The sequence below is a fragment of the Tupaia chinensis genome, unplaced genomic scaffold (genome assembly GCF_000334495.1).
Source record: "Tupaia chinensis unplaced genomic scaffold, TupChi_1.0 Scaffold000617_2, whole genome shotgun sequence".
Taxonomy (NCBI): Eukaryota; Metazoa; Chordata; class Mammalia; order Scandentia; family Tupaiidae; genus Tupaia; species Tupaia belangeri.
Window position 1 is genome coordinate 1,579,775 of NW_006160137.1, and position 18,165 is coordinate 1,597,939.

General features: G+C 50.6%; 1 protein-coding gene and 1 long non-coding RNA gene across 2 annotated transcripts in view; one reads left to right on the top strand and one right to left on the bottom strand.

Moving 5' to 3' along the window:
* Window positions 1-18,165, bottom strand: part of OSBPL10 (oxysterol binding protein like 10) — a gene marked incomplete in the record, with an annotated part of 330,123 nt that overhangs the window by 12,739 nt on the left and 299,219 nt on the right. The window contains 2 exon segments of the mRNA XM_027775946.1: window positions 624-1,104; window positions 6,233-6,382. Of these exon segments, the coding sequence (XP_027631747.1) occupies window positions 624-1,104; window positions 6,233-6,382 (631 nt within the window).
* LOC102490106 (uncharacterized) lies at window positions 15,926-17,661 on the top strand. The gene is made up of 3 exons (XR_336064.3): window positions 15,926-16,047; window positions 16,711-16,781; window positions 17,244-17,661. It is a non-coding gene; the product is annotated as an uncharacterized LOC102490106 (long non-coding RNA).

Sequence of the window (18,165 nt, forward strand, 5' to 3'; positions counted from 1 at the left end):
GAGTCTCAAAGGGATTTTTGACTCAAAAAAGTTGAAGAAGCACTAACACAGACACTTGCATTTAACAAGGATTATTATAGGTTTCTTCAAACAATGAATAAACTTCATTCACAGCTATTTGCTAAAATAGGAGCGTGCGACCCATCAGCGCGGCGATTATCCTGCGTTCTGGCTTCAGAATTTCTAGCAGAGTCAAAAGATTTGCCTTGGGAATTTTTATGAGCAGGTTTTGAATAGACAGCACTATTATCCTCATTGACTGTGAGCCAGAACACCAGAAAGAGCGAATAAAAAAATGTGTTTTCACAGATCGGGAGCCAACTCTAGCGCTCGCTCGAGGCTGGGAGGGAAAGTGTGGGTGAGGCCGGGCACACACATGCTGGCGTACGAGGACGCAGGTGGGCAGCTGGTTAGGCCAACACCTACATCCCATCTCCTCTGTCACCTTCGCCCCACTGGGAAGTGAGAGACCTAGACCAAAAATAACAGAACCCGCCCCTCGTTCCCACTCACTCCCAATGCCAAAAGGAGTGAGCAATCAGCTCTACACACAAAATGACCCATCGCCTGTCAGGTTCCCGACATCCCGGGGTCGAGCAAACCCCATCAGCAGCCGTGCTTACCTTCCCCTATCATGGAGACCCCCACGGACATGCCCATGAACTTGCTTTTGGTCCATACGTGAGTGTTGACGCACAGTCTCTTCTCCTTGCACTCGCAGTAGAAGCAGGAGATGGGCGGGTGGTGGGACACTTGCTCGGCCACAAACCTCAGTTTGTAGCTCTTAGCAGGGTCATCGGCTGCCAGGTGTTCGTGACAGCTGGCGGGAGACGGGGGAGCAGTCCTCCTTGGCTTGACCTTCTCCCTGGGCACTTCCCAGGAGCAGTGGAACGTCTCGCCAATGATGGGGTTGTAGGGCTTCTTGGCCAGGGCCCCCTTGCGGCCCTCGTGGAAGGCTGTGAGGTAATACTCCACAAAGCTAATGACTCTCTCCTCCGGCGTGGCCCCAGCCGTGATGGCCAGCAGCAAGTCGGGGTGAGCCAGGAAGTCCGCGTACATCTCCAGCAAGGAGCGCTTCTCCAGGATGAACGTGGGGAGCACCACCTGCATGGGGTGGGGGGGACACAAGGTCAGTCCGGAGTCCCTGCAATGACGCCAAGAGGCTGAAGGGAAACCAGAAAGGCTGCAACCACTGTCAAGCAAATTCCTAATGGCTCAAGCCCGGGAACGGTTTCTTCTGATCAGTGCACAAATGAGAAACCAGCGGAAACGCTAGCAAAGAAACCGGAGGCAGCGGTTGTGGCACCCATGTTGCCCCAAGCATTGGGAGGGATTGCCTCCCTCGACAGTCTCTGTCTCTGCCCGCACTGCCGGGCTCTGCCAACACACAGCCCCGCTGCTCTCCAGCGGGTAAAGAGAAGAGAAAACGGTTGTCAGGGCGTCCCTGTGTTCTTCCCCCATCAGGCACAAGCAGAGGGGCTTCTCAGTGCGCTCCCCCAAACAGGGACGCTGGGATTCATCTCCCGGACCCAATCCCACCCAGTGTCTCTTTGGAGAGCTCTGTTAGAAGATGGCATGTCAGTCCCGACGCTACAGAGGCAGGGTAGGACCGTACCAGGGGCCCGGGAGAAGCCGCCCAGTGGCCGAATGTCCACAGAGCTGCCACGGAGAAGAGGGTCACAGCAATTCTATGTGTGGAAGTTACTCCACAAGGCTGGGCCAGAAAAAGGAAAAAAGTAGAAGTTTAAAAAAACAAAAACAAACAAACAAACAAAAAAACAGGCTAGTACTTGACAGACAGAATCTTCTGGTAAAAGGGGCTGTCACTTGGTTTGTTATGGGGCCCATGACTGATGATGACTTTGTCAAGGATGGAATAAAGAGACTCCTAGTCGATCCAAAGGGGACCCAGTGATTGCTCAGGGGCTCTACAACCCCAGATGCCTATAACCCAATCACTAGTCATTTAACGCAAATGAAGGCCTTTTTTTTTTTTTTTTGAGAGAAAGAGATTAATTTTTGCTATAGGATGTGTGTGCTCACTAGAGAGACAGGGAGAGACAGAGAAACAGAAAGTGAGGAATCACCCCGTAGGAGGAATGGCCATGCCACAATCTCTTCTCCAGTCTCCTGTTGGGATTTTGGACATATACGCACATGCGCCTGGCATGAGTTTTAAGCTACCAGGTGTGGGTCTTGAACCACAGTCAACTCTGTGGGAGTCCAGTGACATAACCATTACACCACCTGCTGATCCCTAGGCCTTACTTCTTAAGGCCGTTCTGACCTGGGAAGCAGGTAACTCATTACTACTGCTGTTCTGTAAAGGGAGAAGGGAGAAGGGAGAAGAAACGCAAAGGGCAAAATGTGAATCACTAGCCAACAGAAGTGAAGAAGAGATGTGAATCCACTGTATTATTTTTGCAACTTTAGTACACATAGGAAATGTTCAAAGTAAAATGCTGGAAGAAAAACAAAAAAGGCTCTATGGGGATACGGTACTTGAGAACACACCACTTTTCCAAGACGACCCTCCCGAAACTGTAGACTCAGGGAATGTAGGCTCCTGGCAAACATCGAGTCCCACCCACCAGGTATGTATTCTGCACTGCAAGTGATGCTGTGGGGCCAGGGGTTCCAGCCCCCACCACCATTCCCCATGAGAGAATCTCTCTTGTTCTCTGTCTCTCTCTGATGAGTATGCATGTCTGCGGGCAAAAATCTTTAAAAATAAAAATGATGTCGAGGCTTTGTCCGAGCTGGAAGAACGTATATAGAAAACCTGAAATTACTATTTCCTCTTTCGTCTCTATTTTTTTTCCTTTTTTTTCTTTTTTCCAGATTTTTGCCATAGTGTGTATGTATGCACTCACCAGAGAGAGACACACGAAGAGACACAGAGAAAGGGAAGTTGAAAAATCACCCCCCAGGAGGATGGCCATGCCACAATCTCTTCTCCTCAATTGTCCTCTTGGGATTTGGGGTATACACGCACACACACACACACACACACACACACACACACACACATCTGGCATATTTTTCAAGCTGCTGGGTCTTGGGCTTGAACCATGAATTTGCCCATGTCGGATCCAGCACCTGAACCACCAGCCACCAGCTAGCCTCCTCTTCCATGTCTTGTTGGAATGCTACGTTGGTATTTGTGGAGGATAGCAGGTCTGGTCTGATTTCTCTCACACAACCTCTCCACCTGTCCCCACCCTGCTTTGGGACTCATTTGCAGATAAGCCACTTCTTCATGCTTCTTGGGCGGCAGACGCCAGGGACATGCAGCCAAAGTGGTGAGCACTAACTGGGCTGTCTGCCCCCGACAGAGGGTGAGGCTGGCCCGAGGGCTCAGATTGAGCATCCAGACGCCTGAAATCGCTGCGGCAGGTTTATTTATGAGCCATCAATAAGACTGCCTTGCCTCCCATTAACATTATTAAGACAATGAACTACCTGGGGGGAAGGTAAAAAGAAGATCTGCCCTAGGGACTTGGATATCAACTAATTACATTGAAAGTTGCATCAATCTAGAAATAAACAATCTTTGAGTTGGGCTCTTAGCCTCTTAGAAATTTGAAATAAATCATCACTCACCAAGGAAGGTAAAGGAAACTCAGAACAGTGACAGGTCCCAGCTGGCAGCATGGTGGTGAGGGCAGCTGGATCCCACAAGGTTCACTGCGCTGTTGGAGTCCCAGACTGGTAGCTTAAAAACATGCAGGAGGGCTCCAGCAGGCGGCATAGTGGTTAAGGCACTGGACTCCCACGTGGCTGACTACAGTTTGAGTCCTGGACCCAGTGGCTCCAAACTCATGCCAGGCACGTGTACATGCATGTCCAAAATCCCCAAAGGAGAATGGATGACAGGGATTGTCATCAATTCCCATGGTGACCATCTTCCTTGGGGGGTGATTTCTTCCTTTCTGTCTCTCTGTCTCTTTCTGGTGAGCATATGTACCCTATTGTAAAAATCTCTCTCTCTAAAAACACACAAACAAGAAAACAAACAAAAACACAAATATGTGGGCATATGTGCATGCGTGCCCCAAATCCTAAGAAAATGAAGAAGGGATTGCAGTGTGATCTTACCCCCTGGGAGGGTGATTTCCCCAACCCCCTCACCTCTGGTGAGCACATGCAATTATAGAGCAAATTAATAACAACAATAATAAAGTGATAGTCCCCTCCCCACAGCGAGCACGGCAATGTTCTGCAAAGGAAGGTCCAAAGCAGGTACAACTTTCTTCCGGGAAACATCACTTAATGACCTAGGGGACCGTCTCCATGGCGCTCTATCCTTCAACTGGCAAACGAACCTGGTGCACACAAATATGTAGACGTACCTCAACAACCCACTGAGGTTAATTTAAATGTTTTAAGGAAACATGGGAAGTACACACAAGTCCAACCTATCAGATAAGGGGTAGGCAGTTCACACTGCCACAGGCCCCTTTACCTTTCCCCTGGGATTAATTAATATTTATAAGATAATATAATATTTAATAACCTCATTTATTCCCATCCCATGCTGTCTGGAACGTCGTATGAGACAAGCATTAAAATGTTTGGGGGTGAGGGAGAGTACCTGTGAGGTGAGGGACAGTGAACATGTACGGGTGTGCATGGGATGCAGTAGGATCTATATGGTGAGGGTGTGTGCAGGGCGGGGAGGGTGCACATGGGGAGGGTGTGCGTGAGATGGGGTAGGGGTGCCTGCACACACCCTCACCATGTACACCCTGCCCCATCCCCCGCACACCCTCACCAAGTGCACCATCCGTCACCCCACAGATACCCTCCTTCACCCTGTGGGCACACCCCCCACTCCACATACACCCTCTCTAACCACCAGCAGGTTTGTTTCCCTGTATGGACAATGACATCTGTCCTCTGGGACTAGCCATTAGAGCTCCACCACGCCTCCCCCTGCTCTCTCTCTGGCCGCTGTGCCACAACTACTTCTACAAGCCACCGTTCACCTTCCTTAGAGCAGCAGCTCCCATCTTTCCTGGCACCAGGGACCAGCCTTGTAGAGACAATCCCTTCATAGACCAGGGGTGAGGGGGTTGGTCCTGGGGTGACCCATGCACACTACATCCACCGCTCACCCCATTTCCAACACTACCACGTTGCATTGTACAGTGAAACCACCACACCACATCCGGGTTCACGCTCCACGAGAACCCAGCACCAGCACTGACCCGACAGGAGGCGGAGCCCAGACGGCAATGTGTGAGATGGGGAGTGGCTGCAAACACAGAACCTCATGCCCTTGCCCACCACCCATCCTCTGCCAGGCCATGGACTGGCACTGCTCCACAGCCTGGGGCCCGGGGACTCCTACCTTAGAATACAGCAGGAAACAGAACACAGGATCTTGAGTTTCCTTTATCACCTCACGACTTTTCTTTATTTTTTTAAATTTTTTTTTTTTTTGGAGAGGTTTTCGCTATAGGGCATGTGCACTCGCCAGACAGACAGAGAGAGACAGAGAGAAAGAAAGCGAGAAATCACCCCCCAGGGGGGATTGTCACGCCGCAATGCCTTCTCCCCCATTCTCTTCTCGGGATCTTGAGCACACACGCACACGTGCCCGGCGTGAGTTCTAAGCCACCGGGTCCGGGACGTGAACCGCGGTCGACTATGTGGGAATCCAGCGACACAGCCATTACGCTAACTGCTGGTTCCCCACCTCACGACTTTTCTGACACCCTCCTACCCTTGTAGAGCAGCCGCTGTGGCAGAGATGCAGAGGCGAGGCTCTGGCTCCACGAGGGAGCATTTGTGTGAAAACAGTCTTTGGACAATGGACCTGGGGGACTAGCAGATGGTGTAATGGTTATGTCTCTGGATTCCCACATGGCCGGCCACAGTTTGAGTCTTGGATCTGGCGGCCTAAAACTCACACCAGGTGCATGTGTGTGCATGACCAAAATCCCAAAAGGAGAATAGAGAAGGGATTGTAGCATGGCCATCACTCGCCCCATGGAGGGTGATTTCTCATTTTCTATCTCTGTCTCTGTCTCTCCAGTGACTGCACGTATCTTTATAGCAAAAACTCTCAAAAAAATTGTACCTGGAATATGATACTTGAAAGCATTCTGATCCACCCCACTCTCCTCCTCCAGTCTCGCCACAGAGAGAAGACAGTGAACAGGGGAGGCATGAGGACAGAGACCAAACAGAAACCCTGGGGCAGAGCCAGGGGGACTCACCACCCTACCTTGGTCAGATCCATTCCAAGTTTGAGCTGTGAAATAAGGTGGAGGATTACACTGCGTTGGTCCTCCATGACACCCAGTTCTGTCTCTTCCTTATCTTCATTGTCGCTTTTCTCATCTTCGGACAAAACCACTTCAGGGCCTGAGTTTGGCTAAAATGAAATCAGTAAGATCACCAGCTGGTTGGCTGTAGAAGAAGTTAGAAATACAGCATTTGAACTTACATGCCTCACCGTGAGGCACAGCCCTGTCCCAGGAACAGGGTCTCTGCAAACATGTCCTGCTGGACATAGGGCAGAAGATGACCCACACTGGGGCATAGGCCTGGGCCTGGGTCCCTGCACACCCCCCTTAGCTTCCCCATCACCATTACTGAGCCTCCAGGCCTAAGGGTTTGCCCTGACAGAAAGCATCCTGTTCTTAAAGAAACTTGACTCGAGTTTCTTATGGGTGTCAGTCCCCTAAATCCTGCCTATTAGCAAACAGATCCTGATCACGTACACAACCCAGGACACTTTATAGCTAAAGGTAAATTCTGTTTATAAATGAAATGTGTGTTTTCCTGAGACTCACTAAAATGACCTTAGTTCTGAAAAATTTCAGTGAGACCATTTCTACTCAAATGAATTAGTATTACTACAGTAAATGAAATAAAAGTCTTATAATTGACATTAATTCAGGGAGGTGGAGAAAAAAATAATTAAAAGAAAAGGTTTTGCAGGGCTGACAGGTGGCATGATGGTTAAAGGTGCTGGATTCGCACATCACTGACCATAGTTCGAGTCCTGGACCTGGAGGCTTGCTTTCTCCTTTTCTCTCTCTCTCTCTCTCTCTGGTCAAATAAAAATAATAATAATAAATGGAAATAAATAAGTGATTCTTTAAAAAAAATTGTTGCTGTAGGGCATGTGCCCTCACCAGAGAGAGACAGAGAGGGAGAGAGGAAAGTGAGAAATCGCTCCTCGGGGGGATGACCACACTACAATCTTTTCTCTTCTATCCTCCTCTCAGGATTTTGGGCACACACACACACACACACACACACATATGGTGTGACTTTCAAGCCACTGGGCTGGGTCTTGAACTGCACAATCAACCAGGTTGGCTCTAGCCACCTTAACTACCACACCACCAGTTGGCCCTCAAAATGAATTAAAACACACACAAAAAGCAACCTTTTGGGGTACATGCACCTGCCAGAGAGATGGGAGTGGCCTGGTCACACCATAATCCTCCTACTTGCCCATTTCTCCCTCTTGGGATTTTGGCATGCACACATATGCACCTGGTATGTTTCTCAAGCCACTGGGTCTTGGGCTTGAATCACAGTCAGGCATGTGGGTTCCAGCTGCCTTAACCACCAGGCCATGCATTATCCCCTAAAATGGTAAGTTGAAGGACAGATTACATCTGGGATTCAGGCTGGTCAACAGACCCTGTTTTCCTTGATATAAGTATCTTTATTCGATTGTTCAATTCCAATGTTTCAAATTACATTAAAAACAGGCAAGTTAATAAAAATGTGCAAGGGGGATTACTGAGCATAACATTTTCCAATCCCCAAATACTAAGAACCCTGGCTTCAGTGTGAGTCGTCCTCAGAATTCTGCTGAAGGAAGGAAGCCATCCCACCCCTCCGCATCTTCCTCTGCCCCACAGTCGTCGATCACAGGTAAGCAAAGCACTCCTACTGAACACCACGCAGTTGTTCCCGGCTACCGACGACGGCTCAGCTCTAATTAACTTACGTGCCGAAACAGAGATGCTCAAAGATATTAGCTACAGAAAGATACAGACTCACCCAAATGTTCATGCAACAACAATGGATTAATTAACCTCACTGGGCAGAATCACCTTCTATCTGAACGTGCTAAGAGACAAAGGTTGTTTCGGCATTTATAATCATCCAGCCTAACACACACGTGCTGGCTTTTCCTTGCCAACACTCTAGAGAGGGGAAATAATGGACCTCCTCCCTCCTGGGGTTGGCTTTTCTTTTTCTTCTTTTTTTCTTTCAGAGAGAGAGATTTTTGCAGTAAGGTACGTGAGCTCCTTGGAGAGACAGAAAGAGACAGAGAGACAGAAGGCAAGTAAATCACCCTCCAGGGGATGGGGGGGAGGCCACACCACAATCCCTTCTCCTCCATTCTCTCAAAATTTTGGGCACATGCACACACGTGCCTGGCATGAGTTTAAGTGGCTGGGACCGGGACTTGAACCACAGTCAGCTATGTGGGAGTCCAGCAACATAACCATTTTGCCATCTGCTGGTCCTGGGGTGGGCATTTTTTAAACTTCAGGTTAAGAAGTAGTCACTTTCCATAGACTTCCAAATTGCTCTCGATCATCTCTGAATAAGCCAGTTTCTGGAGAGACGGTTGAGAAGGTCTCGGTGGAGCCCCATCGCTGTCCCAGCCACGAGCTGAGTTACCTCCCATCTCGGGCCTGATTCTCCAGCCTCCCTGCACTGCATTATCTGACATCGTTCCTCTGCTGGGATATGCTGAGAGAACTGAGGAATCCTTGCCAGTTCTGCCCAGAGGAGACCAGCCAGGAGAAAGTCTGGGAGCTACAGGCTGCCCTGATCCTCCACTGGGCGGTCAGAGAAAGCAGGCACAGGAGCCCAGCCCTGACACTCAGTGACCCCACAGCTGTCCTGCCTCTCCTGCGACCGGGCCTCCTTGACCGCCATCTGCTAGGGTACAGTGGCTGCTGTCTTGGGCCACCACTGGGGAGATGGACCAGAATGGTCAAAGCTAGGATCGGCAGGGCCACCTTCCTGCCTGCCTGGCTCTCTCCTCGCCTTCTCCCGGAGTTCAGGAACGTTTTCCAGTGGGCGGCTGTCTCAGTTAACCACGGACCTGCATTTCCAGGTGGAGGCCACTGAGACTCAGCACAGGCATAAGTCCCCAGAAAGGCCGAGGTGCAGCAGCTGTGGCTCGGAGTGACCTGGAGAGTGTAACTCTGCATTAGTGGGATTCCCCTCACTGCAGGGCCTACTGGGGATAAAAAGGGCAGTGTCCGGGCCAGTGGGTGGCGTGGTTAGGGCGCTGGATTCCCCTTGGCTGACCACAGTTTGAGTCCTGGACCTGTGACTTGCTTTCTCACTTCTCTCCTCTCTGTGATCAAATTAAAAATAATAATAATAATAAATAAAATTAAATAGATTTCTTTTTTTAGAAAGGGCAGCATCTGGGCATTTTGCTTTGGGAGGGAAAAGGACAATTAAAAACAAGTAAAAGTCAACCACGCCACGCACCCGAGGGCGGAGGGGGCTGCCAAGTCCCGCGGCATCGCAGCTCGAGAGGCGGGCGGCATTCCCGGGACGCCCGGCGGCCGGGCACGGCTGCTGGACCTCACTAAGCACGGTGGACAAACAAAAACGAACAGCTCCAGTGAGGCTGCCATGAGCTTCATGAAGCAAAGCCTGCGACCTTCTTCAGAAGATGTGATTTCCTATTCGCCCACAAGCCAGGGCACAGGGGACTCACCTTTCCCCCTCTCTGCCATGCTCAGCACGCTGTCTTACAGACCCCGGGACCATTCCTCCTGCTGTCTGCAGACTCAGAAATGAAAGCCAGCTTGTCCCTACATCCTGGAGCCAGAAAGTCTTCCTGGAGATCCTGCCACCTGCCACTACGCCGTGAACACACTCTCCGGCTACTCCACTTCAAACCGACATCACACGCCCTCTGCCTCCGATGACTGCTGGCTCCAGGGGAGAACAGAGTCCGTGTACAGAGCCTAGAAGTCCTGGGCACCCCAGAATCCTGTTATGAGAAGCCCAGCACGCATCCCCTGTTGGCACAAAGCTTCGGCAAACCATTTCTTAACCTTAAGTAAGGACCCAGCGTGACTTCCTGACTCACGGCTTCTCAGAACTTGCCCTTTCCTTACAGTATGATTTGTAAACAACTTTTTCTCCTACTCAACCTGGAGGAAATAACCAGGTTCTAAAATGCAAAAAACTGGTTTCATTGATCATGCTGCTAGGGAATGTCTCCAAGGACACGTCCACTCCATCCACCCTGGAGCTCGGTCCATCTGCGGACACAGAAGGCTGCCCTCCCCCTAGGGTCCACACTGGGGGCTCATGGAGAGGGAGGTTGCAGTACTCAGCACGTCCCCTCCGTTTGGAAGAGATCAGCTGGTGGACTGGCTTCACAGCCGAGCGGTTAAGGGAGCCAATACCACAGGGCTGACCATGGTTCAAATCCCAGCCCCAGAGGCTTGAGAAACAAGCCGGGTGTGTGTGTGTGTGTGCCCCAAATCCTGAGAGGATGGATAAACAGAGAAGGGACAGCAGCGTGACCATGCCCGGTTGGAGGTGCTTTCTCACTAGTCCCCATCCCCCACAGCATACACACCCTCTGACAAGCAAGGAAGGCAGGCAGAAAAATGGGAAAGGAAGGAGAAAGGAAGGAGGGAAAGAAAATAAAAGAAAAAAAAAGAAAGAAAAACAGAGCAGTCAACTGGTAATGGGAACACAAACTCCCCAGCACCCACCTCGCACCCACAGCTAGCGGCACCCGAAGGGAGAGAACCAGGCTTTGATGGAGTTTTAAAGTCACAAAACCTTTTTTCCTTTTAGGGTCCAGAGCTCACAAATTCACTACGCTGGCGTGAAATCCAAAGATACCGCTCACTGTCACTCGAACTGAGTGACTCTCCGAAATCAGGTCTGTGTGCTCACCCACACGCTTCCTCCCTCTCTGCATTGAAGAGTCCTGCTGTGGGACCAGCAAATGGTGTAATGGTTATGTCATTGGACTCCCAAGAGTCGACTGTGGTTTGAGTCCCGGATCCAGAAGCTTAAACCTCTCACTGAGTGCATGTGCGTGCATGCCCAAAGTCCCGAGAGGAGAATGGAGGAGAAGGGATTGCGGCATGGCCATCCCCCCCGGGGGTGATTTCTTATTTCCTGTCTCTCTGTCTCTCTCTGTCTCTCCAGCAAGTGCATGCACCCTCTGGTCTCCATGGACTCTCACTTACAAAGCAATAACAACTGCCTCAAGGTGACCGAAGGTGGAAGAACAGTATTTCTCCATTTCTGGAGAAAATGAATGTGAGAAATGGTTTCTATGCTGCGAAAACTTGTCAAACGTAAGGAAGAAGAACCTTCAGATTCCCCTCTTTTCTCCAGAGGTCTTTGCAAATGAGTCAGCCCAGCCACCCAGATGTACCCAAACTTAAAGATGAAATGGAATTAAAGTCTGTTTAAAGAGAGTCGGCTTTGGAAGAATAAGGTTTTTAATAAAAACAAAAATTAAGAGTCATCATTTCTACTACGGGAACACCTCTGGGTAAATGTTGATACAGAATTAAATGACTCATGCCTATTATCAAATGTGGAGAGAGACAAGCAGAAATTTGATGGGTAGAAAAAAGCTTTATAGGTAGGCTGGGGTTAGGACAGTCCCTGGTGGCCTAGCAGTGACCCGTGCCTAGAATAAGACTTCTTGAACTGGGCCCCATAGAGTCCTTAAAATATCTACCACTGGGTCAGCCTCATGGCCCAGTGGTTAGGGGAACCGGATCCCACACGGCCGACCATTGTTTGAGTCCCAGCTCCATAAGGTTGAAAAACATAAAGGGCGCATGCATGCATGTGCTCAAAATCCTGAAAGGAAGGAGAAATGGCGGAGAGAGGATCTTGCCATGACCACACCCCAAGGTGTACTTTCTCCTTCTCCTTCTCATGTCTCGCTCTGTGAAGAGACTGAGCCCTTTTGTTTAAAAAAAAAAAGAGAGAGAGATCTACCACCTGGGACCAGCAGATGGCATAATGGTTGTATTGCTGGACGCTCACATGGTCAACTGCAGTTCGAGTCCTAGATCTGGAGGCTTAAAACACGCTGTGCGTATGTGCCCAAAAATCCTAAGAGGAGAATGGAGGACAAGGGATTGCAGCTGGCTGGGGCGGGGTTTTCTCGTTTTCTGTCTCTCTGGCAAGTATACGCACGCTATAGCAAAAATCACTTTAAAAAAAACCTACCACCATCCTTCAACTTTTATATTAACATTGTATGTGGGGTACATTTTCCTCAAGAGAGGGTACATCACTTTTCTTGGACTTTTTTTTTTTTTTTTTTTAGGAGAGATTTTTTGCAATAGGGTGCAGGTGCTCACTGGAGGACAGAGATAGAAAGTGAGAAATCACCCTCCAGAGGGGATGGCCACATCACAATCCCTTCTCCTTCATTCTCCTCTCAGGAGTTTGGGCATGCACACACATGTACCCAGTATGAGTTTTAAGCTGCTCGGTCCAGGACTCGAACCGTGTTTGACTACATGGGAGTCCAACAACATAATTATCACAATGACTGCTGGTTCCCCTTGGACTTTTTTTTTTTTTAATTGCCAGAGGGTGCATACACTCACTAGAGAGAGATAGGGAGGAATCACCCCCAGTGGGGTGTGGTCACACTGCAATCCCTTTTCCACTTCTCTGTCCTGTCAGGATTTGAGTTGGGTGTGCATGCATGCACACCCAGTGTGTTTTCCACCTGCTGGGGCAGGGATTCGAACTCTGGTTGGCCATGTGAAATCTGGCTCTCTCACCCACCAGGCTTTGAGACGGGCCTAGTCCTTGGACTCTTAAAAGGACCCCTTGGCTGACCTCAGGCCTTCCCACAGGACAAATGGTGAGACCATGTAAGGGATGGGGTGTTGTAGGAGTGGTCTCAGTCAGTCAGCATCTGCAGACGTGGCCCTGCCTTAGCACAGGTCTCTCCTTCCGAGCAGGGAGGAGCGCCTCTCCCAGACTATGGCCTAGGGCCCCAACCAGAAGACAAAACTGTGGCTCATGTTGGAGTTATGTGGGTTTAACCATTTTCTCAACGGGGACTCCCATGCAAGGGAAGCACTGAGCTTTGCTTTCATGCCTCATTTTTAATACCTACCTTAATTGTTCAATACAAATGCAAATTTCAAGCCAGACTGAAATTCCAATCTTTTTTATTCAACACAGTTATGTGATTTAACTACAGTTTGGGTCAGTGCCGGGAAACACCGGGAAACAGACACTGATCTCCAGAATGCTCTCATTTCTGTGCGGCAGGCCTGCCTCCTGCTTCCCTTCCTCGGACCATGTCCGCCCATCACCCTCCTTGAGCTGCGGTGACTTCTCTTTCTCTTTTGCTATAGGGAGCATGCACTTGAGGGAGAGAGAGAGAAAGAAGAGAGAGAGAGGGAGAGATTGCCCCCCCAGAGGGGATGGCCATGCTGCAATCCCTTCTCCTCCCCTTGGGACCATGGCCATGCACGCATGCGTACCCAGCATGATTTTCAAGCTGCTGGATCCGGGGCTCAATCCATGGTTGGCCACATGGGAAGTCGGCACCTTAACCACCACGTCACCTGCTGACCCTCCTCCTCTCTTAACTAAGACCTAGCTGTCAGTTGGAGGGATCAGTGTCAGAAGTTTGATCTACTAACCTCCCTGTTTTCTGTACATGTCTAGAAACCTGAGGTCTTAACTGAAAGGGCTAACTCATGGCTAGTTATCTCTGAGGCATGGTGGTGGGGTCCTATGTGGCTGCAACACCCAACCTTCAAAGGTGCTTTCTGCCTTGGGACAGCAAGCACACTGACGCCAGACAGTAACTCCCAGACAGGGGGCCGGCCGTGGGGGTGCAGCGCCGAGGTCGCACTCTGTGACGCTGAGCCACATGGCAAGGTCCCAGGCCACATCCTGAGGTCTTTCTGTACATGCCAAGTGCATGTACACGTGTCCATGACTCTCAGAAGCTGAGGCTGGTGGTGAGCTGCAGGGGTGAGTCCCTGCTGGGAGGGAGGGGCATCTCTCTCTCTCTCTCATAGAAAAAAGAAACTTAAAAAAAAAAAATCAGACATGCAGGGGGTTAGAAAGTCTCCTCTAGCCAGGATTAAGATGGTTCCTAAAGCCATTTTATTTATCTATTTTGTCTATGTAAAAAGAAGCCTGGGGTAAGAACTCTTACATAGATGATATATTTCACAGGAAAGCATACCCCACTGAGCTCAAGTGATCTGCAGCTGTCCTGAAACCTACATGGCGAGGCCAGGCAATAAAGCCCGCTAGCGAATGCACATCCACCCTCTCCTAGCTGCAAGCATATTGTGGCTCAATCATTTTTAAAGCCTGGCCACTTTCCCATGCACTGTTTCCCTGGCAAGGAGGCCCCGGGGGGAACTGAGCCGTAGCAGAGAACCTTGGCACTGAGTGACAAGACCACATAGATCCAGATATTATCTCTATGGGGACAAGGAGCCAGCTCAGCAAGCAGACCTGGTGTTCTGAGGAGCGCAGAGAGCCAGGGGGTAGGGAAGAAGAACCGAAGCCACCCCTCACATTTCCTAAAATGAAAAATGGCAGACACATGGCAGACGGGTAGAGGAGGGCACCGGGGACGAGGACCGCCTGCATGTGACATTTCCCAACTCCCCAAGGGCACAGAACATGCGATAACATGCAGGAACAGCCACTGGGACGGGTGTGCTTTTGCTCACCAGGGCTAAGAACCCACAGAAGCTGACCTGCCGGCAAAGGAGGGGTTCCGAACAAAGTAAGAGTGTGAGATTGAACACAGGGAGAGGTTGGGGTCTGAGAGACTGGAAGGGAAGGTAAATAGAAAGTGGACAGAGGAGTGAGTAAAGGAACGGTCAACGCTGGAAGAGAAGAAAGGGGACTGTGGCTGAGAGGAACGGCACCTAGGGCCCAGTTTTTAACATTTCTTTTTCAGTTTTCACCATCGTAGTGTTACTGTTGTCGACGACATTTACAAAATCTATGAAACCAAGGACTTTGTCCCTTTTATCTCTAGCTATTTTCTCCTTGCAGTATAGGTAGCATATTTAACCGCGTGATAATCATTACATCCTCCAGGGGGGTCTTTACATTAGCAATAGCGAAGTCATAAGAAGCCCTGTCGAATACCCAAGACCATGAAGACCGACTGCCATGGCCACATCTGGGGATCCAGTCCAACTCTGGGTGTATCTTAAAAGCAGATGGCCAGCAGGCCCGCAAATTTCAGTTAGCTTTCTTGTCCCTCATTCCCCCCAAAACACTTACGGCATGGTTACCCAGTACAAGGCATTCACTAGGGCATGCTTAGGAAAATGATCTCCCCTGAAGACACAGAGACATACAGTTTTGTCAAACGGGTGTAAAATGGCTACCCCTGATGACCTACTGTCCTTCCCACACTCAGCACGGGCGGGATTTCTCCTCTGGAAGAGTGTCTTTGGCGCCTGCCTCTAATCCCCCCAAAGTAGGCCATCTCTGCTGGATGCACGGTCCGTTGGTGGAATGGACGGATGCTCCCCTCGGGTCAGAGGTCATGCCAAAAATAGGCGTGGCGGAGGCAGGTCTTCAGACGGCATTCTGTACTGCGGATGCCCCCTGGCCCTGACGCAGGGCAGCCATCCAAGGCTCCTGCACACGGACTGTCCTCTGCACGGAGTCACTTCCAAAGCCAGGTGACAGACGGGGTTCCCAAAGGCTGCCTTCGTGTCTACAGGACCTTATCTTGCCATTTGGAGGTAGGTTCAACCGTGAGGCCACCGTGAGGGGGAACCTGATGGAGAAGTTGGCTCCTCTCCTTGGCGGGTCCAAGGGTGAGCACGCCCACGCAGCAGGCTGGTCCCCGCTGCCATTTTGGAGACGCTGGGTTGGTTGCCACTGACATCACAATCCTCCTCTTGCTCGCTCTACCCACACATACACACACATCTGCCACACTTGGCTCTCACGGCCTGGAAGGACAGAAGCGCTTCCTGAGCAATGGGGCTGACCTGCAGAGAGGGTCATTTGAAATAAAACACAGCCTGGATGGTAGGAAAAAAAAATCTCTTCTAGGAAGGGGCAGGGGAGAGAATGGGGGCAAGCGCCAGGAGTCAGGATAACAGGGACGATCGCAGCACGAGGAGTCAGCAGGGGTTCCTTGAGAAACCAGGGAGGCAGCCACAGGACACGGCAGCTTCCAGGGTGTCACACAGCTGCTTAGGAAGCAGACGGCACCATTTGTAAACCAAAGAAAAAAGGGAAGGAACCAAGGAGGGGGCAAAGAATCTACGGGAAGCACAGGGACAGGCCAGGATGTTGCGGTTCTGCGTTGGGAGCATGCCAGGGAGCCAACTGACTACACGCATGCAGGGATGTGCGGCCTCGCCGATCAGAAGAGAAACGCACAAGAAAGGGCAACTGATGCGAAAGCGAGTAACCGTGGCCGGGGGAGACTGCACTCAGAGTGGTCAGAGGCCCACGCGCAGGAGGCAGGCTCTGTCCACCAAAGAGCAGAATTCTGAAAGCCAGGGCTTTGGGCAGCGAGGGAAGGAGGGGCCATCCCAGCAGAAGGCAGGACGCAAGTCAGGGACAGGATGGTGTTTCTGCAGGGAAGTCTGGCCTGGTCACTAGACTCACGTCCCTGGAGAGACCGTCTGATGTCAACGCCTCTAAATGGTTTCTACACTGACGACTTCTAATTTATCTCTCGAGGGTCCAGCCTTCTCTCCAGAACTTCGGCTCTGGGCATCCACCTGCCTACTCACTATCGCCCCCTGTCGGAGGTAGGCAGAATAACAGACCTCACAGGTGTCTGCATCCTAATCCTTGGAACCTGTGGCTACGTTACTTTCCATGACGAAAGATTTTACAGATGTGATTAAATTAGGGTCTTGAGATGCAGAGATAATGCTGAACTAGCCAGGTAGGACCAAAGTAATCAACTGAATCTCTAAAACTGGAGAATCTGCCTGGCTCCAGTCAGGAGCAACTGGGAGTCTGGACGTCAGATCAAAGAGATACAATGGGGGCCAGCAGGTGGCATGGTGGTTAAGGCACTGGACTCCCGCATGGTCAACCGTGGTTCGAGTTCTGTACCTGGTGTCTTAAAAATCACACAGCATGTGTGCGTACCCAAAATCCCAGAAGGAGACTGGAGGAGAAGGGATTGCATTGTGGCCATCCCCCTGGGGGTGAGGGGGGTAGGGGGATGATTTCTCACTTTCCCTCTCACTGTCTCTCTCCAGGGAGCCCACTCGATGTTCCTGGCTCTGAAGGTGGAGGAAGGGGTTACAAGCCAAGGAATGTGAGCAGTCCTGAGAGTAGAGACCCCAAGGAAAGTCTCTCCTAGAGGCCCAGGTAGGAGTGCCTTGACCTTAGCCTCCCAGACCGGCATCGGACTTGACTCTGCAGAACTGTGAAGTCACAAATGTGTGTGGCCTTAAAGCAACAGTAGCCCTGTGACGTTGTCACAGAACACTTCATTCCGATCACCGCTCAGACATCTCCTTCCCAGAGAGGCCTCCTGGTGTCCATGGAAGCCGGCACCACTTCCCAGAGCACCTCTGCCACGGGGTGCTCCGTCCTCAGCTCTGCTCTTCCTCTGACACTGATCGCTCTCAACTGTATTATTTGGGTCATTGGAAAAGTCATGACACATTTTTGCACAGAAAAACAGAAAAAAAGTCATGACTTTTCTCAACCATTCAATCTATTTCATTGTCACGTCTCTCCCTTGTACAGAATCAGCTCACAAGAACCAGGGATGTTTTGATCTCTGCTATCTCTCTCTCTCTTTAATTGCTAGAGGGTATGTGCTCTCACGAGGGAGAGAGAGACAGAGAGAGCCTTCCAATGGGGGTGGTCATGGCACAATCCCTTCTCCATCTCTCCATCCTGTTGGGATTATGGATGAGCCACACATAGCCAGGCGTTTTTCAAACTGCCAGGCAGGGATTCGAACTGCAGTCAGCTGTGTGAGATCCAGCTCCCTTCACCACTAGGCCATGGGCTGGCCTGCTCTAACAACAAAAAAGCTGCCTAACACTGATGGATGAGTTGCCTAAGTAGATGAAGTCAACTCTTGGCTCTCCCTGTGGAAGTGAGGGACCAGGAGCCTGAGGACTGAAACTCAGCCCAAGAGGACACACGGCTAAGCAAGCAATGCTG